The 15,940-nt window shown below is 40.6% G+C and overlaps 1 protein-coding gene across 1 annotated transcript; it reads left to right on the top strand.

The window, feature by feature from the left end:
- Positions 1 to 200: 200 nt before the first annotated feature.
- On the top strand, positions 201 to 15,904 carry LOC150091935 (acetylcholinesterase-like). Its single transcript, XM_090370353.1, has 3 exons — positions 201 to 1,741; positions 3,241 to 3,403; positions 15,899 to 15,904. Exons 1-3 carry the CDS (start codon positions 201 to 203, stop codon positions 15,902 to 15,904), a joined length of 1,710 nt encoding a protein of 569 aa, XP_090226479.1.
- Positions 15,905 to 15,940: the final 36 nt, after the last annotated feature.

Raw genomic sequence — 15,940 nt, 5'->3', positions numbered from 1 at the left:
CACAGATGTGCAAAACCACCCGTGACATCTTACCCAAACACTATGTGTAACCATACTCATTTTGCACGAACTGATCTTAAATTGCTTGAATAGTTTTCAAAACACTATCCTGTTATGATTCAGTGTCACTTGAACTGTTTCTTTTTCTTTTTCTTTAGATTTAACACTCTGGCTGCTTTGACATCGATTAATCTTCTAAAATGAATGAGATGGTTGGCTCGTTTTATCGTGCACTGTGGGCATATTTATCTATATCTGGCACAGTTACCATATGTTTATGTGAGGGAATAAAAACTGAAGATATGAAACTAGAGAACCCTATTGTGCACACGACAAAGGGGATTGTTAAAGGAAAAACCATTCGCACCACAGAAGGAAAATATGTAGAAGTGTTTCTTGGAATACCTTATGCCACACCTCCATTAGGAAAGTATCGTTTTCGACCCCCAGAAGCCATTAATCAGTGGTCTGATGTTTTTGATGCTACGCAGAAACCAGGAAAATGCACACAACTGATGTTTCCAAAACACAAAGTGATGAATATAGTTACCAAATTTGTATATCCAAAGAATTCCACAGAAGACTGTCTAATATTAAATATTTGGAGACCAAAGTCACCATCTCAAAATGTACCAGTGTTCATATGGATACACGGAGGGGGATATATCATAGGATCATCAAATATGATTCTTTATGATGCGCGAGGTTTAGTTTCTGAAGAAAATGTAATCGTAGTATCAATTAATTACAGGCTTGGAGCTTTCGGATTTCTTTATTTTGGTGACCCAGCCGCACCTGGTAACGTAGGATTACTTGACCAGCTAATGGCAATTCGCTGGGTCAAAGAGAATATTGCTGACTTTGGAGGCAACCCTGATAATATTATACTGATTGGACAGAGCGCGGGGGCAGCATGCGTGGGCTTTCATCTGTTGTCCCCACTCAGTAGAAATTATTTCAAAAGAGCAATCATGCTGAGTGGAAGCGTAACAGCGTCATGGGCGATGCTCGATAGAAAGACAAGTATTGATCGTGGACTTCGTTTAGCGAAAGCATTAAACTGTCCTCACGATGAGAAACACGTGGATGCTATTTTAGATTGTCTCAGGCAGAAGGATGCAGAGAATATAGCTGAAGTAGAGGCTACGTTGAGAGGAATTCCAGATCCATCCTTTGGTCCTGTCTTGGATGGATATTTCGTTGAAGAAGATCCCAAAATTTCTCTGCAGAAGAAGCATTTTAAGAACACAAGTATTCTCCTCGGTACTACCCTTAACGAAGGAAGTTTCGTTGCCATGGTTTTCTTTCCTGATATTTTCCCGGTATCTGAAGAAATTTCAATTACTTATGACCAATTTCTGCATGTTGTTAGGACATTTTCTCCTTATCAGAAGGAGCTGATTGAGAAGTCAATAATCTTCCAGTACACTGAACGGTTAGAATATAATTATGTTCGTAGTATTGTTGAATTATCAGGGGATATCCATTTTGTATGTCCCATTCACCAATTTGCTCGAAGTTATGCAAATTCAGGAAACAATGTCTATCTATATAGATTTGATTACAGTCCGCAAACATTGTTATCCTTCAGGTTTCCAAAGTGGATGGGGGCTTACCACTCAAGTGAGATTACCTACGTTTTCGGTTTATTTTGTGCTCCATTGCTTAAAGACTCCACTCCCGACGAAGTTCTGTTATCCCGGCGAGTGATGAGAAACTTGGCCAACTTTGCAAGGACAGGGTAAGTCTTCATTATGTAATCATTTTATACGTATATAACTTTTAAATATACACTGTCCTAAATACGCACTATAAAAATTCAATAAAATATTTTTTATATTTACGAACAAAACATTAATTGAATATATGTAAACTGCCCATTTCTGGCTGGAGGCACAAAGCTATCCTGCAACCATCCTTCCTCAATTTGAGTTTACACCCCCTCATGTGCGCAATCTGAGTAAGAGGAAAAAATAATTTTGATATCATATATTTGGATTTCAGGAAAGCTTTTGATACTGTTGCACATGGAAGACTACTGTACAAATTGGAGCAATATTGCATTAAGGTAAAGTGGCCAGATCCTACTCAAGTAGCAAACTCAAGTAAAGGACATTCTTATCAAAACTAAAGAACTTAGATGGTCTTGGGCAGAACACATAGCTCGAAGACGTGATGACAGTTGGACTAAGAGAATAACCGAATGGTACTCAAGAGGAGCTAGAAGAAAACCTGGAAGACAACGATGGAGATGGATAGATGAAATTCATGAGTTTGTGGGTAGTAAATGGATGGCCATTGCACGAAACAGAAGGAACTGGAAAGTTGCTGGAGAGGCCTTCATCCTGCAGTTGATTGATAATGGCTAATGATGATGATGACCACATCCTTAGTGTTCCAACGCGGGACATCGATTTTCTGACTCCACAACTTATTTACTACTGAAAAAACTCTTTCCGTTGCACCATTGGTTCACGGCAAACATAACGCAAATCCAATTACTCTTTTAAAATGCCTACATGGTATGTCCCTTGTGTTAAAATGTTTAATTATTTGGTCCCACCTCATATATGTTGGCATTCTTTGGTGATTCCATTCTTTCATTTTCGAATCATTAGCACATTTTTTTAAATATCATATCTCGTCAAAAAGCCCACTTTCTTCTTCATCCACATCAATTACTTTAATTTTATTGCGATTCTTGATATAAGTATGGAGGATGCATGTCCAATCCGGGACAGTTTGCAATGCGGGGTAAACGACTTAAATCCCGGACGTCTGGTCACTTTACATTAAGGGCAAGTTTCTACTATGGATATAGGGATGGTTGAGTGGGAGAAGACATAGAGTGGTGATCAATAGACACTGCTCTTCGTGGACCAATGTTATTAGTGGAGTCACCAAGAGTTCAGTATTGGGCCCTTTATTTTATATATTTATAAATGATATCGGTGAGAGCTCGGATTTCTTCCTCTTTCCTCCCCCGAAGTCCTTTTTTCGTGGAAAACATTTTGCTTGCTGCAGAGGGTGACTTCTGCTGCCGAGTTGTGGTTTAAAGGACAATCAGAAGTGTGTCATTTTGTCTAGTGAGTATGTTGAAAAGTGTATTACTTTTTTTTTTCAACATTTTAGCTTTTCGAATCCCATCCCTCTCGTAAATTAAAAAAAGCAATTATTGTTTTTTTGAATTTTCCTCTTCAAATATTGTAACATGCTTTATTTTTCGAATTTTTTTTATAGGAACCCAAATATATCTCCTAACGGTTCGCAGGAAACTGAAAATTGGCCTCTTTATGCAACAAACAGGGAAAGTTTCGTCTTTGATAATCCATCTTCTAGTTCTATATCCCGTGGGTATCGTGAGAAGGAATGTGCCTTCTGGAATGAATACATTCCTCATTTGGTAAATTGGATAGGTCAGTAATTCTCTTATGTCTTTGATTGTTTAGCCAAAAATGAAACTTAAGTCCAATGGGATCATGTACATATGCGTAAATTATCAAATACTATATACGATCATAATAGATACTATGAATGTGCTTCGAATTGTATGCAATTATACTTACAATACTTGCAATATAATTGCATTACATTGCTGAATTAGTCGGTCTCAGGATAGCACGGTTTTTTCTCCAGGAAATTCAGATTTTGTCTTCCAGCAAACACTCAAATTGACCATAGAACACACCCAATTTAGAGGCACCCAATCATATCGATATGATCTAAGTCGCTGACGCCCCTAAAAGTCCTTCAACAGCAACAAAGAAATTATTTTTGAAACACTGTTCTACATAAAAGGCTGTTGTACAAATGAGAACAGTGTGGCATTAAAGGCAAATTACTTCTCTGGATAAAGGGATGGTTGAGTGGCAGAAATCAGAGGGTAGTTGTAATTGGGCACTGCTCTTCTTGAACTAATATTATTAGCGTAGTCCCTTAGGATTCAATGCTGGATCCATTATCGTTTTCTGTAGTTATTAAAGACATTGATGAATTCATGTCAGGCTTAATGTCTAAGTTTTCAGATGATACGAAGATTGGCAGTGAGCCACGATAATCAGAATATACTACTATAACAAGATCTACACAAATTAGTCAGAGGGGCGATGAAGTATTAATTAAAGTTTAATATTTTTAAATGCGAGTTACTTCATATGGGCAGCAATGATTCCAGAATGACATACCAGTTAAGTTGCACCACACTCAGGATGGTGGACAACGAAGGAGACTTAGAGGCAATTGTACAGTCCGACAAGAAGTTCTCTGAGCAGTGCAGACAGGACATGGCGTTGTACCAATAATAATATACAGGAATTTTGCCTGTACGGACAAGGAGGTATTTTATCCTGTTGTCTGAAGTTAAGCCACACCTTGCCAACAAGTTGGCTTTATAATGTGGTATAGTTTCCGTTTATGAGCTTAGAATGCCAATTGCATAATGGGAGCAAGATCACGTTCTTTGTGGGGTATTTGGGAAAAATTGCATCATTTATGATAAGTGACTTACTTTTACGTATTCGATTAATGCTACATTGCTTACCTTTTTTTTTTTTTTTTTACAGAAAGATGCGAGACGAAAAACTCCACAGATTTAAATCAGTAAGGTCCTAATTATACCTTGGTCGCTCAGTAATTTTACGGAAAAATGTATACAATTTTATGTTATCCTTTAAGGTTCTGTACTTGAAAATGCAAATAAAATCTAATCGTTGTGTTAAACTGCTTAACTTATTTGACAGTTGTGAATTTTTTCACATTAATTTCTCCATTGTGAGTGTTGTTGTTGTAGTAGGGTTTTAGGAGCATCAGCAACTAAGACCATATTGCTCCGTGTCTGTAAATTGCGTGTTCTGAGATCGAATGTCTATTTGCTGGAAGATAAACCGAATTTCTGGGAGAAAAAACCAAGTTACTCTTGTCTGAGTCCAACTCATTCAGCCACGTTGTGAAAAAGGCCCATAAAAATTCATCCCGTCATCGAACTCAGGTCTTTTCCACCCGGTGTAGGGAGGATAGTGATTATACGGGAACTTTGCCAGTAGAGATCGTCTGCTGGATTATCTTCAGGAAACAGTCTGTCAAGTGTGGAGTTGATGGAGTCGGTCCAGTTAGAAGTCTCGGTGTTCCCAGTAGTTACAGTGCCAAAAATTTCAGGCCTGAAAGTCTTTTCCCTCACTATTTTGTATAGAAGTCCCCAGGGGTTGGAATTCCCTGAGTCTCGGACAAACTCCGACCAGGTGGTTTTCTTCTGGGCAGCTATAGCTTTGGTATATTCGTTCTTTTTAGCGATATAATTGCCGTGGAATCTAGCTACTTCTCAGGGAGGCCAGCCACGATGGCGTTGATAAAGTCGACGGGCACGATGGACCTCTCTGCGGAGTGCAGTAAGCTCTTGACACCACCAAGAGCAGGCAGTGGGACGGATAGATTTTTTCCTAGCCGACCTGTAGGAGGCCTTCGACAACACTTGCTGCATCATGTCTGCTATTTCAGTGGCTGTGCAGGAGTTCAGGTAGTTTGGTTCATGTGGAATAAAGTCTTTGACTACAGAGTCATCAAACGAAGACCAGTCGATGCTCTTGTTGGAGAACCGCACTAATGCAGGTGGTCTGGGCATCCTAGAGGTGTTAGTTGCATTTGGGGTTAGATCGAATGTGATAACTCTATGATCGCTAAGAGTCCAATCTGGTATAGTCTGCCAGTCATGGATACACGGCCTAAATTGTTGGTGGTGACAGTGACATCAATATTAGATTCGCCTTTGGAGCTGCTGTAGGTGGTGTGCTGGTTTGGCTGATTATGGACTATGAGTTTGTGGGAGACAATGAAATCCTCTAGCATTATTCCTCGAAGGTCCGTGGTATTGCTATGCCAGAAATGGGATTTGGCATTGACATCAGAGACAAGAAGGACCGACTTGTTTTCAAGGAAATTGAGTGCAAATTCTAGGTAATTCAGTGAGTCATTGAAGTCTGCAGATGGTGGGCAGTACAGTGAAATAAGATAAAAGTCAGTACTGGGCTAATGATTTGAACACAGGTAGCAAATTTGTAACAGAGCCCATGCACGACCAAGATGTCCAGTTCATAGTTGAAGACGACAATGCAGGATTTTGGGTCCTTTGGGACAGGCTGAATGACTCTGGTGGTGATGGGAAAGCCCATAATCCTCGTTGATGGTCCAGATTGTATTCTAGCAGTGTAGGGTTCTGGATGGCGATAACATCGATCTCATGGTCCTCATTCTCACTATTAGTCTTCGTCATGTTGAATTATGCATTTTCTTCCGTCGAAATTTTTTATTAAATACGGTGGAGAATGACAAAAGAAATACCATGACGCAATCAGTAAGGGTACTCATTGGGTCATGGGTCACTCGTGCCTAGTACGGAGTGCTAAATGGTGGGGCACATGAATCATTTCGTTTCGCATTTTCTTGTCGATCTGCCCTCCTCTCGAAATAATAATAATAAGATTCTTTATTAACATAAATTGTATACAATAGTGATTCCTTACACAGAAAGGCACAGGAATCTTACAATACGTTGCTTATACAAGTGATTTTGTTTTATAATAGAAAAAAAAAACTAAATAATAATTAATAAATAAAAAACAAAAATAATAATCAAACTGTAAAAATGAAGAAGTAATTACAACGAAAAAGGACTACAAGTTGAGCAGAAGTTGAAATGACATCGGCTAACTAAGATAGGCACTTACATAAATGTCCTTTACAAACAGCAAGATAAACAGCAACCTTTACAAACAACAAGATGCCATCGCGATATGCCTTGTCTATAGTCCACAGGTCGATGTTGAGCGAGTTGAGAGTGTCCAGAGTCACATTTGGGAAATGTCTCTTGAAATTCTGTAACCGCTACAGCCTTGAGCACAAGGTGAGAGTACTGGGGTGATGTCTGCCTGCCAAACGCCAACCAACCGTGTTCCAAATGTTGATGTGATCCTGCTTAGCTGAGCACAGATGAAGCACTGCCTTTATTTTTAGCACATGGACTCTGTGGTCTATGGGCGTATATTGCAGGTTGCAGCAGAGAGTAGATTTAGATGTTGTGTAGATCTGGTGAGAGCACAAGTTGACCCACTTCAGCACCCAGAATTCGAGGCCCTATAGTTTCATGAGGGCTGGTGGGTGGTGCTGCCGACCAAACTTCCAAGGCATAGGAGAGCCCACTACAGAAGTAAGTTGCAAGGTGTTTCTTGATTATTTGCTTATTGTGCGTTTTGCACAGATCTATTTTCATTCCCCAGAAGGCTCTCAGGGCTTTGGAACACTGAGCTTGAATTTGTTTTTTTATAGGTGAGGTTGGCATCAAGGATTACTCCTAGGAATTTGACACTGTGGGAGTCAGAACATTTCCTGCCAATTCCGGACGTAGAGAAGAAACAGTATCAGTAGAAGTTATCCGACTTGCCGTTAAGATGAGATAGTTTGACTTCTCTGGATTAACTGACATGCCAAAAAATTTGACATACTTACAGAATGTATTTAGATAGCTGTTTACAGATTCAGATGGGATTTGTCTTTCTTGTGAGTCACCAACACTACGTTTGCATGCGATAGGCATACGATAGGAACGCTGGAATTTGATCCATTAGTGGAACGAGTATTGCTGCAAATAGCAAGGCTGAGAGAAAACCAACTTGTTGGATCCCTACTTCGACGCTTTTAGAGACTGTAATGCCATTGTCTGTGAAGTGAAGCATTCTCCTAGATAGCAGATTATTGAGGATCTCAAGCATATTTCTGGATATCCCGTAGAATCTTTCAAGTAAGGCAAGAAGGGGCGTGATTTGGACCGAGTTAAAAGCAGATTCATGTCCAGAAAACTGGAGAAATAACTGGAAACGGAACTCATCGGACCAGGAGACCCGTCTCCATCATCCAAGGTCCAGTGCTGTTGTTTCGCCCATTTGAGACGTAGATTCCTGTATCGTGGTGTTATCAATGGGATCTCGTGGATCGGCGGCTCTCATAACCTACTGCTGTTAATGATCGCCTGATGGTCTTGGTGGAGGCGTTTCTGGCAGCTCCCTCGTTGGAGTTGGCGGTGATTTGTGCCACTGTCTCCAGTTGGCTGAAACAATGCAAGACAGGCGTCAAAAGCCACGTTCATCCACCACCTTCTTCTCCCACAGTTCTGTCCACGATGAGATATTATTCCGGAAATGGCGTATTCTCGATAGACTCTTGATAGTGTCGAACGGGGATAGTGCACTTTCTGTACCACCTCCGCGATAGAGTGACCTATGCGTCCGGTACCCACTATCATCCCTCTTTCAAAGTCGGTTAAATCATGACATCGAATTATCATCTAGTGAATGCAGTAATGCGCTGTACCTGCCAAGCGGTGTGTTCGTCTACTAGAGAGAGAGGGGTAACAGCGTCGCGTTGCCCAGGAATCCCATGAATTCTGTCCTTTCCGTGTATTATTACTAGGTACACTAGTCTCTAATGCATGTCAGAGGACATTGCAGAGATACACTGACCTCCAACGTGTACTGTATCTTTATATGTTAAAAGTTAACTTCAGTTGTTTAGATAAGTGGCAGTAACTCAAATAAACCATTCTAAATGATTCGCTTTGAATGAAATTGGCTCGAGTACAAAAAACGTTTTGGTTGAAGTAAAAATATTTCTACTTATTATAATATCCGCATTGTGGATAACATTAGAAATATAAGTTGCTTTCTTGGAAGAAGAAGTAGAATGAATCTCAATTCTACAGTCTTTCATTTTAAAGTAATGGAATACACATTGCTTTTTCTTGAATTCCTTATCGCGCCATTAAGATTTCTAAAGAAAAATATCAGAGTTCTTAAATTTTAGCGAGCAGTACCAAAAAATAATGAAACCAGCAATATTGGATAACCATAAAATTCTAACAGGAAATCACAAAAATAATAGGTACGGGCAAGTACACGAGGTCTGGAGTAACCAAGGTTGCACCCAAATTTACATAACAAGGAGATGTAGTCAAACAACGAAGAGTATACTTGGCAGAGGAAACCTTCATCAAGAAGTAAATAATATCATTTTACAAATCCGCTATTTATATCTTGTAATAAAATAAACTTGATTCTGGATGGCCAACTCGAAACACTTTCAAGTTTGCCCTCCAGAATCATTTCAAGTCTTGATGTTGATCTCAGTAATCGTGTAAAATATTACGTTACTGCGCTTTAAGTTGCTTCAGCTCTGTTTATTCTGCTGCGGCCTTTTATTAGGTAAGTTTTTTTATGGATATTTCTGTATTATTACCGTTACATATCATTATTTCCGTTTTTTTTTAAATTATTTCGTATAAATGTATACCAAATTTGTTATTCCAATTACGTGGTTCAAAATTTTTTTTTGTACCAACTGGGCCTGATGACGGGTTTTAATTAAAATCCGAAACGTTGCAAAAATATATTTATTTATCAGTTTAGTAGAGGATTTTCATCCCAGGACAGCAATTTTGCTAGAAAGGTGTTCATTCCCTAAATTTATTCAATCTAACGAGCTCTTAAGTTAAAAATGGAAGGGTCGTTGGGGTTATTGTTGTTGTAAGAGTAATAGGGTTTTAGGAGGATCGGCACCTAAAGCCATATTGATCCGTATACATTATCTCTAATTGGGTGTCTCTTGTGGTCAATTTCTTGTTTGCTTTTCAGGTCATCATCGGCACGCAAATCCAATTATGCGACCAGCTTTTTTGTAGGATTACTTCTTGGCAACTTAAAGAAAAGGATCATTTCAGCGATAGATACAGTTACCACCTATGTTATCCTCAGAAAAAACATAATACAGGAATTTTGCTAGCAGGGATAAGGCTTCCCAATGTGCGGCTTAATCACAATGTCAAAAATAAGAAATGGTTTTATCCAAATATGGAAACATCATATTTAATTACCGGGCATGGGTCTTTGAACCAAAAGTTGTTTTATTTTGTGTTAGAAACTTATCCTAATTGTACATGTACACTGCCGGAATCATGGAATCATATTTTATTTGATTCTTCCTGGTGGTGAGGTGTAATATTCATAGAGTACATGTTTGACTATAATTCTAGGTGGATTTGGACGAGAGTCTTGGGGCCACCATAGAACAGAAACGAAGCTGAAGATGATGATGATGAAAAAGAGATAAGGGGGTGATTGTCCCCTTTGCATAAGGGGTCATCTCGAGTACTGTATACAGGTCTAGAGGCCTATTTAAGAAAGATAGAGCTACTGGAACGAGTACAGAGAAGGGCAACGAATTGGCGAGTGGAACAAAGACTTGCTGTTACCAAGAAAGGCTTAAAAGTTCTGCAAATTGCAACTTCTGGAGACTAGGCACCTGCGAGGTGGTCTAATTAAGTCGAATATGGCCTTGAATGGATTGAGTAAGCTCAATGCTAATGGGATTCTTCCTCTTGCTCAGATTACTCACCTGAGGGGCATAAATGCAAATTGAGGAAAGACAATTGTAGACAATAGAATAGATGCGAAAATTCGCCTTTAGCCAGCGGATGGTTGATAGTTAGAACAAATTTACTTCTACTCCCTGGGGAACACTATCAACCACTTTTTAATAATATCCTCAGATATTTTTCGCAATTTGTCCTTCAAAGCGAGGACAGTTCAGTTCTGTGTTTTTCATCAATTCATTTCAGAGGTTCTCACCAAGGCTGAAAAAAAAGGGGTTTGGGCTGGCCAGTTCAACTTTTTGATGTTCGTGTGCTCACACCAGTATGTCACAACGCGAACAGCATGACATGGAACCATCTCCTGCTGATACAGTTAGTGCGGCCTTCCCCGACATGCTGCCAAAACATAGGTAACACATTGTCTACGACGTCTAGCTAGACCTCAGCATTCATGGTTTGTCTGAAACAACCTGTAATGATCCCAGGCCAAACCATCGGAACGGCGGGGAACTTTACAGTCGGTGTTTTGCAGTCAGGATGGTATGCCTCCGTTTTTCGTCTTCTGACATATCGCTTTCCATCTGAGCTATGCAGGTTGAATAAAAGTAAATTAAGAGTGTCACCATCTAAAACCAAGATGGTGATATTTCACGGAAAACTAGACCATAATAGACCTCCGGTTGTCAAGTTTAATGGAGTATCTCTGTTACTTGTTACCACTCATAAGCGTCTTGGTATTATTTTTTATGAAAAATTGTCATTCTTACCACATATCCAGAATCTTTCCAAAAAAGTGAAAACTTTTACGGCCATATTATTCAAAATGTCTTGGTAGGACTGGGGTTTTAAAAAAAAGGGAACCCTCAGAATTCTATACTACACAGTGTTTATTCCAATCGTTACATATGCAGCCAGCATATGGTTTCACAGAACCAAACTTATTACAGTTCCAACCAAACTAGATAGTGTCCAACTTTTCATAGCCCTCCTGAGAACTTATAGAACAGTTTCAACTGCATCTTTGCAAGCCATCTCAGGCTTGTTACCACTGGATCTGTATCTTACATACAAAGGCTTTGTTTACTATATTCGTAAAGGATATCCTCTAACTTTTTCCGAGAACCATGGCGGAGATAAACTAACGTTTAGGGACCGCCTTGCGTAAGACACGACACATGTCCACATTCAGGTTGAATTTCGATTCGTCAGAAAAGATAACGGTGTCCCATTGCTCTTTTGTTCACGAAAAATGCGGTTTAGCCCAAGCAGGTCGCTTCTTCCTCGTTTCTTGGATGAACAAAGGCTTCGTCTTGAGCCGATAGGCATGCAGACCACCACATTACGAAAGCAGTCTTTGGATAGTTTGGGCACTTGTTTCAACACCACAGGTCATCTCAAAGTCCAGTTTTAGATCAGGAGCACTAGCATGGCGATTACGAAGGCATTGCCGTTTCAAATATCGATCTTGGGAAGGCGTATTCACTCTCTTACGGCCTGATCCAGGTCTTCTCTTCACATCACGCTTTAATTTCAGCACCCGGGATACTGTTGACTGATGGCATATTTTATCAGCGATGGCACGTGTAGAAAGCTGTTCCTGGGACAGAGCAACAGCTACACTTTTTTTCTTGGTGTCAACTGAATATATGGAGCCATGCTTATGCCTCCGCAAAATAGGATACTAATGAGCGTGTATACTCTTCCAACGCCGTATTTATAGAAGCGACTGACGCAATACCTTGCAATTACTGTCTGATGCAATAGAAGCGTTATCTGACGAAATACCTTGCAATTACTGTCTGACGCAATAGAAGCGTTATCTGACGCAATACCTTTGCTTTGCGACAAACAAAATGATTGATTGTAATCAAACCATATCTTATACATTTCATTACAAATGTTACTTTTTCTAATGTGATGCAGTTTTTTGTCTGCCACTGTATTTCTGTAAATTGCGTGTGATGTGTAATAGATTTGGCGTTTGCTGGACAAAAAACTTGAGTTGCACCCTAGGAAAAAGGCCCATAAAAATTCGTCACGTCATCGATAGCATATGAATTCAGGTCTTTTCCACCCGGTGTGGGGGAGGACTGCGAATCTACCAACTGTACTACCTACGATGTCGGGTTAGCCAAGGTGAATAGTGGCTTGTGAACGGCCATACTACCGTAGTGCCCCCTTATTATAAAGCGCCCTGGCACGCTACTGATATATGTGTGTGTCCCTATAATGGCACACATACAATTTTTTTGGGCAAGCGGAATACAGAGCGTCCCAAAAAAATATTCGAACTTCGAAACCACATCACTCCAGGAATCCACCTTGAGTCGTGACCTGTGCACGCCCGTTCTTTCTGCCAGGCACGTGAAAAATTTGTAGGGACACGCGAGGGTAGTTTTTTAAAATATTTAGCCAATTTTGGCACGCACCCTTCAAAAGGTTCGCGACCCCTCCATTTTTCAATACAAGAGAAGGCGTTCTGTCCACCTGAGGCACACACATTACCAATTCCAGGACAATCCAACTGATGGCATTAACTCTTTGCACCTGAGTACCCTTGGGTTGATCGGGTGTCGCTGATACCTGGCTTGCCAGACGTTGGATGCCACCATAGCGCTCTCTTTTGCAGACCTCCCTTGTTCTCAAATTATTATTATATTAGGGTCTCCCATAAATGATTACACTGGTGTTCAAAGAAAGTGCATCACCCCTTAAAATTGTAATTTTCTTCCGAATAACGTAGGTATATGGCAATATTTTTTACAGATTGCATCAGATAAGATTAACCCGCGTAGGTGATGACGTAATATTGCATCAGCTGTTACTTTCAGCTATATAAGCACGCTCTGCAACAGTTGCAGTCATTCCTTGCTTGTGTCAGGATGGTGAGTTACGTGCAGTTGACTGCACGAAGAAAGAGTGCTATTGTACCTTTACGTGAGGAAGGATGTTCTTCCCGTCTTATTGCTTATAGTAATCAGCCGACAATGATTAGATTTCTTACCCAACTCAAGAATACTGGTTCTGCTGATAGAAAAAAAAAAAAGGAACCGGGTGCAAACGAGTCTCTACGCCAAAACAGGACCGCGTTTTGAAGCATTTATGCCTTAAAAACCGTAAAGCTTCTTCGTCTGAGCTGAAAAGAGAATGGGAAGAACATACAGGAGTGGTAGCAAGTGCAGCAGCAGTCAGAAGACGCCTCTTCAAAAATGGACTTGTCGTCCTAAAAAGAAGCCCATCCTCCCAAAAAAATGAAAAAGGCCCGATTAATTTGGTGTAAGGAGCGTGTCAAATGGACCCACCCTCGAGCAGTGGAAGTCAGTTATTTTCTCGGATGAGAAGAAATTCAGCCTGCAAGGCTTTGATGGGAAACAAACAATTCGCCGTAGACGTGGCGAAGAATACCATCCAGACTGGTGTCTACAGTGAAATTCCCTACCAGCCAAATGATATGGGGGGTGTATTTCATATCACAGAGTAGGTCACCTGCAGTTTATAAAAGGTTCCGTAAATGCCAATGGATACCAGGCTATATTGGAAGGCAAATTGCTGCCAACCATTAGAGACCATTTCAACCTGCCAAGTAATTGCATCTTTCAGGACGGCTCTTCTCCTTGTCATCGGGCGAAAAGTGTAAGTTGGCACTTTTGTAGTTACTTTAGCTTCATTTCTGCATTAGAGGTTCGACAGTGATGTGTTTACATTTGTTACAGGTGAAAAAATAGTTAGAAGATCGGTCCATTACAACTGTTAGCTGGCCAAGAAACAGCCAGACAGGAACTCAATCCTAAAGAGAACTGTTGGCATCGTGTGGAATCTGCAGTTGCCAGAAAGAAACCAAAGACCCTTCACGTACTTCAGGAAGCCATAATTCGTGTTTGGAACCACGATCTATCAGTTGATTATCTTCAGAAATTGATCTTGTCAATGCCTCGACGGTGTGTTGCTGTCATCAGGGCCAGAGGCGGTTCAACTAAATGTTAGTTTGCACCTGGTGAAGTTTTCATTTTGTTTTCCATTTGAAATGATAAACTGAAGCAAATTGAAAGCTTCTGATAACATTTCAGCCATAATTGTCGTGTTTAGCAAAACTGTTGTATAAAGTTTTGCTAAACACGCAAATGCTCATTTTGGAATATTTTGAGAGCACCTGTCAAATATTACTTAGCTTTGCCTTAACTATTAATAAATATCTTTTGTTTATATTTCTGTTTGTGATGCTAGTCATTAACGTAATATACCATCGCGAAAAACGGTTAGAAATGTGAAATTCCTAGGTGACGCACTCTCTTTGAACATCAGGGTATATCCGTTTTTGTATTATGTCTGTAAATTGTCTGCGGGTGGCACAGTCGTATCATCACTCCTCCCCACACGGGCTGGAAAAGGCCCGGGTTCGAATCCCTTCGATGACGCCAGGAATTTTAATGAGCTTTTTTCAATCCGTGGCTGAGGCTGTCAGTCTCAGGTGTAGATAGCAAGGTTTTATCCCCCAGAAACTGGGGTTTTTCCCGTCCAGCAAACAGGCAAATCGACCAGAGAACACACGCAATTTAGAGACAAAATAAATATGGGTACACGTAATCATTGACAGCGGACCATAATATCATAATTTGGTATGTCTGTAAATTGCTTGTTCTCTGGTCGATTTTCCTGTTTTGCTGGACGAAAAAAAACACGTTTCTGGGGGAAAAACCTTGCTATCTGCGCCTGACTAACTGAGCCAAGGAGTGAGAAAATCCCATTAATATTCCTCGCGTCATCGACGGGATTCGAACCGGGGCCTTTTCCACAATGAGGGGGACGGTGACTATACCACTGTGCTACCGCGCAGACTTCTCCCCTCTTCTGCAAAGTCTTTTCTTTTCCTGGCAATGGGCAGGCTTCCAATGACAGGGGTGATTCCCACTTCTCCCCTCCCACCTCTTTGCTCCGCTGGAGGACGCCTTCTTTCCTCATGCTCCTCCTTGTTCCCACTTTGACTCACCTCTCGTACTATCTTCCCTCCATTCGCTCTCTCTCTCTCTCTCTCTCTCTCTCTCTCTCTCTCTCTCTCTCTCTCTCTCTCTCTCTCTCTCTCTCTCTCTCTCTCTCTTTTTGCTCTCTGTCAGGAAACTCAGGCTACCCTTGATGGAGAGCAGCCAGAGTACTGTGGACAGCCTGTCTCATCTTCCAGTGGTGGCGGGCAACGTGCAGTCCAACTATGTGCGCTCAGGCCAGGAAACCAGAATATAACAACTAACCCAACATAATACTTTAATAATATACAGCACACTACACTTTTTCTGGCTTTTTCATAGGTTCTGTATACACCACAAGAGTGCTAAGGCGCAGATGTGCAAAACCACCCGTGACATCTTACCCAAACACTATGTCTAACCATACTCATTTTGCACGAACTGATCTTAAATTGCTTGAATAGTTTTCAAAACACTACCCTGTTATGATTCAGTGCCACTTGAACTGTCTCTTTTTCTTTTTCTTTAGATTTAACACCCTGGCTGTTTTGACATCGATTAATCTTCTAAA

The sequence above is a fragment of the Mastigoproctus giganteus genome, chromosome 1, assembly GCF_048544385.1.
Source record: "Mastigoproctus giganteus isolate SK-2022 chromosome 1, ASM4854438v1, whole genome shotgun sequence".
In the NCBI taxonomy this organism is placed as follows: domain Eukaryota; kingdom Metazoa; phylum Arthropoda; class Arachnida; order Uropygi; family Thelyphonidae; genus Mastigoproctus; species Mastigoproctus giganteus.
This window is presented reverse-complemented; position numbering and strand designations above follow the sequence as displayed.